The 12358-nt window shown below is 43.7% G+C and overlaps 1 protein-coding gene across 1 annotated transcript in view; it reads left to right on the top strand.

Annotated features, from left to right (window-relative positions):
• The window catches only part of LOC121550580 (SRC kinase signaling inhibitor 1-like), a 64490-nt gene extending 60579 nt beyond the window's left edge, over positions 1-3911 (top strand). Inside the window, exon 20 of the mRNA XM_041862906.2 lies at positions 3411-3911. Within this exon, the coding sequence (XP_041718840.2) occupies positions 3411-3413 (3 nt within the window). The 3' untranslated portion in view covers positions 3414-3911. The remainder of the gene's footprint in view (positions 1-3410) is intronic.
• The last annotated feature ends 8447 nt before the right edge of the window (positions 3912-12358 follow it).

The raw sequence follows: 12358 nt of genomic DNA, 5'->3' as shown, positions 1-12358 counted from the left end.
GAACCTTGTCTCCTTGCACTACTTGAGCAACCCCGCTGAAAGCTGTGTAGCCTCTCGTGACGTCACAATATATATATATATATATATATAGAGAGAGAGAGAGAGAGAGAGAGAGAGAGAGAGAGAGAGATAGAGAGAGAGAGAGTTGTTAGACTGTGCTGCCTAGTAGCTATATAGGTAAGCATGGGAGGAATGTCTCTAATTCCCTTGTCTCCCAGTGTAGGCTGAGGCTAATCAGTACCCAGTTGTGTCAGTGTAATCACTGATTATTCAATATGAAGCGCACAGTGCTTCCCCTCAGTGTGCTCCCTTCAGCTCTCGCTCGCTTTCTCTCTCTTCCTTCATTTTATTCCTTCATTGTTTTCATCCCTTTTATTTCTTGTTCTCTCAATTTTGCTGTCTCTCTTTTCCCACCTCTATCTTTCTCTCTCTCTCCCCCTGTGTGCCTCTCGTTCCCTCCCTCTACTTCCACTCTGTGTGTTTTTGGAAAGCTGTAGGGTTGGAGTGGCCTCCTTCTAGCCCACTGAGAGGAAAATGAATCCCATTATTTCAGAATGAGGAGACAGGATCTCAGCGCGCTCCTTTTGTCCGCAGACTGTTGCAAACAATTACACTGAAAAGAGGCTGTGTGAAAAAACTATTCCCTCGTCCAAAGAAGGAAAGACGCTCAAAACAATCTCCCTCAGAGTCAGCACCAAGCCATCAGTTAGGATAGCGCCAACAACAGTAACAAAGACATTACTAAACCCATTTCAGAGCATTTGGAATCAACATATGGCTTCAATCGCAGAAGTCAATCTCCCCACTACTCAATGACTGACAGCAGGCTGTTTGTATGGGCAGCACATGCCATGGATGTCTGTCTTCTCTCGTTACTCCACCTCAACACTGTCAGATATACCTATACTATACTGCCCAGGCTACTGTGCCAGCCAGGTACCTATCCACCAACCATGTTAGTTGACCCATAGAGCTTTAAGGTGCCCCACTAGTTTCCCCACTCCCATAGAGTTGTAAGTTAGTTGCCCCACTCCCATAGAGTTGTAAGTTAGTTGCCCCACTCCCATAGAGTTGTAAGTTAGTTCCCCCACTCCCATAGAGTTGTAAGTTAGTTGACCCACTCCCATAGAGTTGTAAGTTAGTTGCCCCACTCCCATAGAGTTGTAAATTAGTTGCCCCACTCCCATAGAGTTGTAAGTTAGTTGCCCCACTCCCATAGAGTTGTAAGTTAGTTGCCCCACTCCCATAGAGTTGTAAGTTAGTTGCCCCACTTCCATAGAGTTGTAAGTTAGTTGCCCCACTCCCATGGAGTTGTAAGTTAGTTGCCCCACTCCCATAAAGTTGTAAGTTAGTTGCCCCACTCCCATGGAGTTGTAAGTTAGTTGCCCCACTCCCATGGAGTTGTAAGTTAGTTGCCCCACTCCCTACTGATGCTGTTGTTTTGACTGACACCCACCCAGACATGCCCACCGTGGCTGTCCTCTCTACTGGAGCCACAGCTGAAGGTAAAGAGGTCTCTTCTCTTCTCCCCTCCCCAGAGATGACTCCTGACCCCAAACTCTTACATTGACCCTCTCTCTCTCTGGCCATCACTCTCTCCTTTCATATTCCTATCTTTCTCTTTTTGTCTCTTTTCTGCTTATATCCTCAGTGGTGTTATGAATAGACGTTATTGGTGGTGGGAAAGCTTTCATATTTGTGTTATCTGTCTGTACTATGTGTTTTCTCTGTGTGTGTGTGTGAGAGAGACTGAACAGGGCATTGTGAGATGATACTCAGTGCCGTTGTGCCTGCACTTGTTGTTTGGCACTGCTACAGTACCAGGAGACATCACGTCAGAGCGTTCCAGGCGTGAGAGCATTTTTTAAATCACTGAGCTATTATAAGAACAGACAGTTCAAAGCCACCATTTCGCTCCGTTTGCCTTGGCGCAGATCAAGGAGGCCATGACAATGGGAATCCTTTTCATACCGCAAGCCTCGATTTCCATTTCCCATTTTGCTTCTTATTACTTCTGGCTGTGAAGCAGGCTAGTTAAGGGGGGGGGGGGTAGTAAAGGCCAGTCCCACGAGACAGTCTTTTGGCAGGCAGCTCTGAGCTTCCGGAGATGAGAGGAGGCTATTTTACCGCACTAACAGACCAGAATAAATGTTGCGGTAGCCAGGCTTGAGAGAGAGGAGAGAGAGAGGGTGTCCTCAGGCAGAAGGAACAGCACCAGAGGTACTGGAGCACCAGCCAACAGAGTAGGTTAAAGCCTCAGAGGCCACACAACACGCACCTGCTGTCCAACCAACCACACAGAACGAAACCCCTCTATCCCCACACTAACACCCTCCAACCACTCAACATGCAGGGTAGAGTAGAAACCTCTCTCAGAAATAGTGGGTGGCCTTTTTTTGGAACATTGTGGAGGAGAACTTTCGCCATATGTTATTCAAGAGCAAATTATTTGCTATCGTGGATAGAATTTAAGTTAGTCTATTTGATCGGTGTAGTCAAAGTCACCTCTAAATAAACGATGACCTTTGATATAAAACCTGGTATGCAGAGTTATTGCTCTCTCCCAGTGTCTGGGATGGTTACATCAGACTCTTCCTTCACGTTACACCTCTCATCCCCCAGCCACAAGCACAGATGTCTAGACAGGTGTCATCAGCCAGTGGCACTGATGTAGGACTGATCACAGAGTAGGGGACCCTCACACATTCGTGCTCTGGCATAGATCTGGTAGCGTTTGGCACTGCCTGTCTTCTGCCAATGCCCTGGCACTGCCACTGGGTCTGCCACATGCCTCCGGCCTTCTTCTATGAGAGAGACTGGCTGCTGGCAGACTGCTTTTACAGACAATACACCCCATATACTGTATAATGTCCACAGTGTTACCACAATGTCTCACTGCTAACACAGCGCCATCTACTGGTGTACTCCAGCATCACACAAAGGGGAATGTGATGCTGTTCATTTAACGTGTTTTGCATTTTTAATGACTTGGACGTCCATTAAAAAAAACTGTCAAAACAGTAACGGAAAACAGCAGTGTAACCCCTGTACACTTCTGTTACATTTTCACTTCAGACTGTTGGTATCATAACACAAAAAAAATATGTATTGTCGGTTTTTAACCTCCATTCTGTGTAGTTGGCACTCTTGGCTAGCATCAACATCTGCTGATACTAACCTGAATTTCCTGTGTTTGTCTCTTGTTCTCATCTCATCCCTCCTCCCTCACCCCCCACCTCTCACCCCTCCTTCCTCACCCCACCCTGCCTGTGCCTCTCTACACCACCTGTTCCTGGGGCACCACCACCACCTCACCCACCACCCTGTCACCTGTGTGATCCTCCTGGGCCACCCTGTGCCACCCGGCCTGCCCCTCCACCTGCTCCTCTGTGACCTCTGACCCTGCACAGTGAGTGAGGGACAAGCCTGTGCCCGTGCCTGTCCTCTCCAGACTCCTCCTCATCACCAACCACCTGACTACAGAGCTGCATCTGACTCCCCACCCCATCCCCTGCTACTCCTAGTCCACCCCCTTAAGCCCCCCTCCCCTCTGTTGGCTTAACATGGGTATTGGCAGAGTCTCTGACTCCTGTACCCTCTCACGTTCTACATTGACCCCACAATACACAGGATATCTACCCTGTGTGTGTTCTGTATGTTTGTGAATGTGCATGTCTGTGTGAATGGAAGGGTACTGTCGGGGACCACTACCAACTATATGACTGTTCTCTCTTTTTTCATTTATCTTTTTCCCCCTGAAACATTTCCAATTTTCCCCAATTCTCCCTGTTCCTGGTCTGTCCCTGGGTCTGACCCATAGGCCCTTGGGAACAGCAGCAGCAGTATTGAGCCCCTCCTGTCAGGCACCAAAGCTGACAGTTTCTCCGGCCGCCTGCCCTCCTCCAGCTCGGCCTCGGCTGTGTTCGCCCCGGGTCTAAGGAAGTATCCCCAGGAGGGAGCGCTGTCTTCCCTGACAGCCTCCTCCAGCCAGGCCAAAGCCCTGCTGGCCAGCCTGTCAGGCTCCAGCCTGAACGCCGAGGCCCTGCTCCTCTCCTCCACCTTCCGCCAACACCGCCTCCTCCGTGAGCAGCAGCGCGCCTCCTCCCTGCCCCTGGCCAACGGCCGCTCCTCCAACTCCACCTCCACCTCAACCACCACCTCCTCTTCCTCCTCCTCCACCTCCCCCACCTCCACCACCCCCACCCCCTCCTCCTCGCCCTCCTCCCCGACCCCCCTGACCTCCCTCAACCTCTCCTCCCTGGGGCTCAAACCTGGTGGCCGCAGCCTGCAGTACTCCGGCTCCAACAGCTACAAGGAGTGTGGCAGCAAGACCCTGCCCAAGCCTGTCTCCCCTAGCAACTCACAGTGAAGTACAAGAGGATGGATGAGAAAGAGGAGGAGCACCATCACATGCCAAAACTGAAGAGCAAAACAAGCAAAACATATCAGTGGGGAGTTCCCCAGAATATCTGTAGGTATTTCTCAGAGTTTACTTTCTGAGTGTCACTTTGCTGCTCTTGGTCTCAGTCCAGCAGTCATAATCTTCACATATCTCTAATTATACAGTACAAGAGTTGATGAGACATTAAGTGGAGGTGCACTGCACTCCTCCTTGGACAGTCTGGTGGTTCCTCTGTGGCTCTCCCACTCAGTAGTACTGACTGTTCCCCAGACCCCCAGAGAGAGAGCTCAAAGATGGGCCTTGGCCTTCTCTCTCTCCCACTGCCTTGTCTGGTCCAGTCTGATCTGGTCTGGGTGGACAGAAAAACAGTGCCAGTCCTTTATGAACCCTCAGTCCATCATCGCACCATTTGCCAAATCTTACTGGATGGAACCTTAGTGGAGTAGATGTAATATCTAGACTGTGACTTATATTATACAGAGTAGAGTTGCAATAATCAACGAGTACAGTACAGTAGTCGTGTGTGTTCAGAGTTATACCAGTCTTATTCCATCACCTGGCAGAATGTGAATCTGTGGAGAAAAACAAAGCTAAACCAAGGTGGTGGTTTCCATTCTGGGACAGTTTTCTGTTTGTTCGTTTCTTTATTTCAGACTTATTGCATCACCTGTGTAGAAGTCTAAACTGGTGCTATAGTTGTCCCTGTTTTGTAAAGAGCTTACTTGAATGAAACGGCTCCCATTCAATGTGACTGTACATTCCACTGTATATCCAACACTATGTCCCTGGAGTGGCTTAAGGCCTCTTCTCTCCAGTATCTGATTCCATTCTTACCCTTGTTCTCTATTAACACAGCAGTTTGGCAATGGAAGAAAAAGCCAGGGAGCTGCTTTTGTTGAAATCCTCTGATTTGAGAGTCTGCACACAATTTTATCACCCGCAATAGCACATTATAGGAACAGTAATGTGATATTACAGTAGATCAATTCTTTAACGACTGAGCTGGTACATGAAGAAGGGAACTAAGGAAAACAAAAATACATCAAAACATTGAAATGGATCGTTAAAGAATGTAGAATGAGTAGACATGAATGATGTATGACAATCAGGACGTATCCATAGTTGAAGGGTTTTGCCTTGGACTGGCGTTCCCTGCTGCAGTGATTACACTCCTTACTCAACACACGCTCATGTGATCAGGCACAGGCATATAGCAATAGATGCATGCACACTCTCCAACATGCCAGTGAGACGGAGATCCACCTAATTGTTTATGGAAAGCACAGTCACCAGTTGTATTGAGTCATAACTTTTGACTAGATTGGCCATTTCTTTATTTCATGACTGTAGAACCACTGATCGTGAATTAACCCACACCGTTTTGATAATGCAGTCTTTTTGGTAGTATTTGATTTGAATGGTTAAAAGACACAGAACATTAGAGAGAGAAACAAGAGCACAAATGAATTCTCTTCTGAAAGGGACCAGAGATATGGACCAGCTGGTGGAGCTCCCCTCTGATTATTTACAAGACATGCTGCACAATGAGTTTCATTTTGGCCTGTGTGTATTTTCAATATTTGCTCTAGCTAAAACCCACAATAAGTTTAACTGGACCTCCCCCTGACAGAGAAGCTGGCTTAGCCCACAGCTGTTGGTTGTGCAATAGTAAGGTTGCCACTAGTCTCCTGAGTGGCGCAGTGGTCTAAGGCACTGCATCGCAGTGCTAACTGTGTCACTAGAGATCCTGGTTCGAATCCAGGCTCTGTCGCAGCCGGCCGCGTCCGGGAGACTCATGGGCGGCGCACAATTGGCCCAGCGTCGTCCAGGGTAGGGGAGGGAATGGCCGGCAGGGATGTAGCTCAGTTGATAGAGCATGGCGTTTGCAACGCCAGGGTTGTGGGTTCGATTCCCACAGGGGGCCAGTATAAAAAAAAAAATATGTAAGTCGCTCTGGATAAGAGCGTCTGCTAAATGACTAAAATGTAAATGTAAAAAATGGAAATGGCTGCTTTTTTCTGTGTGATAGATGTTATGGAGAATAATTTGGTTCATGTAATAAAACGAAGGCAGATCCAGGGTATATGAGTGTTCTCCCTTTAAACCGGAGTGCTTACGAAAATATCACCGGCTCCATTCCTGACTTAAGAGCTTGGAAGTGTTATAAGGATAAAACAGACTTTCATCAAAGACGTGTCAATGTTTCCCTGCTGTTAATCTTACGCCAGCAATCACTCTGAAGCTCTCTTTCTTCTGTGATGCGTCACCAAGGCGGCCTAGGGGGTTTATGGCCGTGTGTATTCGTACACAGTTCATTCAGTTAATTCTTCAGTTGTTTGGTAGACAAGTGCGTGAAATCGATTCATTGTGGCATTGAGATGAAAACAATTGCTTGTGAAAGGGGCCGGTGTCAAGTGCAAACAGCTTGATGTGGGTAGATTGGTTTTGGTTTTCATGTTTGAAGGCTAGTGTAATAACAAAGGGCTGGGAAGACAGGTTCATCTGGAGGTCACTGTTTAACCCCCTTTTGAGTTTAAGAAGGCTATTCTTTTTTGCACCTTGCTATCTGTGCTGTCCTTGGGGGGAGATGTGTCTATGAATCAAACCCTTCTTGGAAGAGGTTCCCATTGGGCCTGTATTTCTGACTGCCATGGTACTGTATTATAATTGCACAAAATGATCGATGTTGCAATTTCCCCATGAGAGCACAGAATGGACCTATCTGCATGAACCCTCTGGATCTTTGGTTTCATTAGAGACCCACCAAAGACATGTTCTTGTAGGCTTATAGCAGTACAGCTCATGTGCACGTTTGTCTTTGCAGGCGGAGGAACCTTGGTATGATGGCACAAATCAGATCAGTGGCTCCGACAACACATTACTGTAAATATCAGAACAAAGGGCCACATATTGGCCTACACACACACACACACACACACACACACACACACACACACACACACACACACACACACACACACACACACACACACACACACACACACACACACACACACACACACACACACACACACACACACACAGGCAGGCAGGCAGGCAGGCGAGTATGTCAGAATGTGGCATTGCAATAAGCACACCCTCTGTTCTGTCAGCGAGAAAACGGCAACCTCACGGAACAGCGAGTTAGTTAAGCCTCACGCTGGCTGCACTGTAGCAATGCAGGACTCAAGCCCTGGGTTTTATAAAGTGAAGCCAAATGAAAGAAATTAACTTACTCATGCAGCTCCACACTCAAATCCATAACTCCCAGCGCTGTATTTGCGTCTGGCAGGGTGATGGGGAGGAAGGTTTTCACACTTCGCTGCTTTTACACTGGAAAGTCCCTGATGACACCCCAAGACTGCGTGACAATGCTTTTTTTGAATCACCGTAACACTAGTGTAATTGGACAGGAGATTTCAATATGGCAGAGTCTTGGAGGGGTTTATTGGTGGTGGGGATGAGGAAAGGATGGTGGAGAGTGGAGACACTCATAGTGAAAGCCCCTGGCAATCAGAGAGATAATTCATGCAAACTTTAAATGAAAAGTAAAATAATTATACAGATATAAATATATCTTCGTTAAGATGTTTGTGTATGATATTAATATAATTGTGAAGAAAGTGTGATATATAGGCCTAGATTAAATTATTATAATGTACAATTTAAATCATCCTCTTTTTTGGATTTATATGAGTAGGCATTTTATACAGACTTTCCTTTTTAATTCTTCAAGAGAGATACTGTATTTCACATCAGCAAATTATTTATTCATAAGCAGAACATTTTTATATTGATTTGAAAATATTTATCTGTATAAAAGACAGGTATGTAATATACAGTGGAGCTCATTTTTAATTCTGGGATATTTTTATGAGCACTATTTTTAACAGTTGTGTGAGTTTCCTCTTTTGTTGGCCTGCTGGCCTATACTACTGGTATGTTTAGGAAGAGGTTGCCCCTGAGCTGGTCCAGTACAATGTCTGCTCCCACGCCTCCACTAGCTAACATTAATTTTTGAGGTAAGGGGAGCTGTTCCTAGACCTGTTCTTAGGGCCGTGCCTTTTCTTTGGAACTTCTGTTGGTTTACTTAGGATGGTATTAAATCATTATGGCCCAAAGTTATTAACGGAGAAGGGACTCAGCATTGAATAAGTCATTTAGGTTTCAGTTACCAACAAGAGCGCATAACGCGGATAGATATGGAACGTTAGCTTTTTCTTTTTCTTCTTCTTCATCATAATCATTGTCTATTGAGACATGTTTGGTTATGTTTTTAATAAATGAAACAGACATATGTGTATTGTTTTACTTGCTTTCTGTGGTGTGTATAGTACTGTATGAGGTTTTTACATGAATGTGTGGATGTTCCAAAATCTTGGCATCGAGAAGAAAACGAAACAAAATTATATTATAATTATATGTAAATAGACTGAGTAATTCCTAGAAAGTTCAACAAAATATTATGTCCAAAATAATGTTTTAATAATAAAAAGATGATGGATACAAAGGTATATTATAAAACAATGCATGTATATTGTCAAGCAATCGCACAGTGCAGTTGAAAAGTGTTGTCTACATGTTTTCTTAAAAAACAGAGCGAAAGAAAAAGAGGTGTACCACTTTAAAGGTTTACAGCGGTAGAGAACCAGACCCTTTTTATTATGGATCTTTCTGTGACACAGGCATGTTCATTCTTACTGTGATCAGTGATGCTATGGTGATGATGGCTAAGAGTGAGGAGTGTTCCCAACCATTCAGAACGATCCAGAACGATCCAGAATGCTTCAACGCACCTTCACCAGAAAAACCCACCAATTACGATCTCCCACTTGTAGAGTAGTGTGATATAATGAACAATACAGAAAATAGATCTATGTAGATATAAATACCTACTGACACTGGAGATACTCATTTATCAGTGTGGATGCCATGATATTCTGTGAGAAATGTGATTTTTTTTTCTGTGAGAAGACTGGCAGTTGAACCTGCCTCCTTTTGTACATACTTGCTGTGGTTCTGTGTCTAATAAAGTGCAGCTCTCTTGTACAGTCGTGGAGTCTGGGTTTTGCTTTATCGTAGACAGTAAGTTAATCTTCTTTGCCTTTTGGGATCAATAAAGTATCATCTCAGTAGGTGGACGCCCACATGTCCAGCGGCGGCCCTCAGACGTGTCATTGTAGTATTGTTATCTGGGTATGGAATGGCCCCTCTGTTCATCTTCCCTGGGGCTAGGAGGCTGTTTCATTTACATACATAATGTGAACACTCTGATATGATTACAGGGCACATTGTCTTTCTAATGGCATGGCTTGGCAGGTCACGGATCCACTCTAGGGTAAGCAAGTAATTGAGTCATGAATTTGGGGTAATACAGTAATGTGAAACGTAATTTTTATTTATTTAAAAAAATGTACTAATTAAAAGATGAACAAAACAAAAAATTCTAGTTATTTTAAAAAGCTAAATGGATAATGGTTAAACATGCATAGATGTATTTCTATGTTACACATTTGCTCATGACGTATAGCTTAAACTCTGTGTTCTATTTGCAGAGTAAATTCATATATATATATATATTTTTTTTTTTTGGGGGGGGGGTGGATCAGCTTAATATTGCAGATAGATTGTATCTTCTATCAATGTAATTGTCTGCATCACTTCCAATCCCCCATGTTTTTATATATATACTCCCCTTTATTACTTTTCAACCCCGCCATCCTTTCCCTACTTGGAGTAAATTAGTGAACAACAATGCCCAGGCCTCTACTTCCGGTCTATACTTACTATCTACACCTTATGGACAGAGTTAATTTTACAATAATTCTATTATATATATATATATTTATATATATACAGTGGGGGGAAAAAGTATTTAGTCAGCCACCAATTGTGCAAGTTCTCCCACTTAAAAAGATGAGAGAGGCCTGTAATTTTCATCATAGGTACACGTCAACTATGACAGACAAATTGAGAAAAAAAAATCCAGAAAATCACATTGTAGGATGTTTTATGAATTTATTTGCAAATTATGGTGGAAAATAAGTATTTGGTCACCTACAAACAAGCAAGATTTCTGGTTCTCACAGACCTGTAACTTCTTCTTTAAGAGGCTCCTCTGTCCTCCACTCGTTACCTGTATTAATGGCACCTGTTTGAACTTGTTATCAGTATAAAAGACACCTGTCCACAACCTCAAACAGTCACACTCCAAACTCCACTATGGCCAAGACCAAAGAGCTGTCAAAGGACACCAGAAACAAAATTGTAGACCTGCACCAGGCTGGGAAGACTGAATCTGCAATAGGTAAGCAGCTTGGTTTGAAGAAATCAACTGTGGGAGCAATTATTAGGAAATGGAAGACATACAAGACCACTGATAATCTCCCTCGATCTGGGGCTCCATGCAAGATCTCACCACGTGGGGTCAAAATGATCACAAGAACGATGAGCAAAAATCCCAGAACCACACGGGGGGACCTAGTGAATGACCTGCAGAGAGCTGGGACCAAAGTAACAAAGCCTACCATCAGTAACACACTACGCCGCCAGGGACTCAAATCCTGCAGTGCCAGACGTGTCCCCCTGCTTAAGCCAGTACATGTCCAGGCCCGTCTGAAGTTTGCTAGTGTGCATTTGGATGATCCAGAAGAGGATTGGGAGAATGTCATATGGTCAGATGAAACCAAAATATAACTTATTGGTAAAAACTCAACTCGTCGTGTTTGGAGGACAAAGAATGCTGAGTTGCATCCAAAGAACACCATACCTACTGTGAAGCATGGGGGTGGAAACATCATGCTTTGTAGCTCAGTTGTAGCTCAGTTGGTAGAGCATGGTGTTTGCAACGCCAGGGTTGTGGGTTTGATTCCCACGGGGGGCCAGTATGAAAAAAATAAAAATAATGTATGCACTCACTAACTGTAAGTCGCTCTGGATAAGAGCGTCTGCTAAATGACTAAAATGTAAATTTTAATAGCTAACATCTCGATGGCCACAATAAATAGATATGCCGATAGTGGACAACCTTTTTTCACTCTTCTTGACAGTTTAAAACTTTCTGAGAAATAGCCATTATTTACTAATTTACACCTAGGGTTACTATACATGATTTTGACCCATTTTATAAGAGATTCTCCAAAATTGAAATGCTCCAGGCATTTATATATAAACCCCAGTCAAACTTCATCAAATGCCTTTTCGAAGTCTGCGATGAATAGCAGGCCTGTTTTCCCATATTTTCCATAGTGTTCTATTGTTTCCAATACTTGCCTTATATTATCTCCAATGTATCTTCCATGTAAAAAACCTGTCTGATTAGAATGAATAATATCCAACAATACCTTTTTAATTCTATGCGCTATACATTTTGCTAGGATTTTTGCATCACAACACTGAAGTGTAAGGGGCCTCCAATTTTGTAAATGGACTGGATCTTTATATTTTCCACTTGTATCCTGTTTCAGTAATAATGAGATCAGACCTTCTTCTTGAGTGTCAGATAATCTACAATTTACATATGAGTGGTTAAAACATGCTAATAACGGTCCTCTTAGTATATCAAAAAAGGTTTGGTATACCTCGACTGGTATGCCATCCAACCCTGGAGTTTTCCCAGACTTAAAGTCTTTAATTGCATCCAGAAGTTCCTCCTCTGTAATTTCACCTTCACATGAGTGTTTCTGTGTGGCTGTTAATTTGACATTATCAATAGAAAAAAAATCTCTACAATTAGCTTCAGTTAGAGGAGATGGAGGCGACTGAAAAGAAAACATATGCTTAAAGTACTTTGTTTCTTCCTTCAAACTATCATTTGGTGAATTATGGGTGACTCCGTCAATTGTAACCAGTTTCATTAAGTTATTTTTGGTAGCATTCCTATGTTGAAGATTAAAAAATAATTTTGTGCATTTTTACCCATATTCCATCCAGTTTGCTTTATTTTTATAATATATT

The sequence above is a fragment of the Coregonus clupeaformis genome, chromosome 35 (genome assembly GCF_020615455.1).
Source record: "Coregonus clupeaformis isolate EN_2021a chromosome 35, ASM2061545v1, whole genome shotgun sequence".
In the NCBI taxonomy this organism is placed as follows: Eukaryota; Metazoa; Chordata; class Actinopteri; order Salmoniformes; family Salmonidae; genus Coregonus; species Coregonus clupeaformis.
The sequence above is the reverse complement of the archived record's forward strand: the minus strand, read 5'-3'. Positions and strand labels throughout refer to the sequence as shown.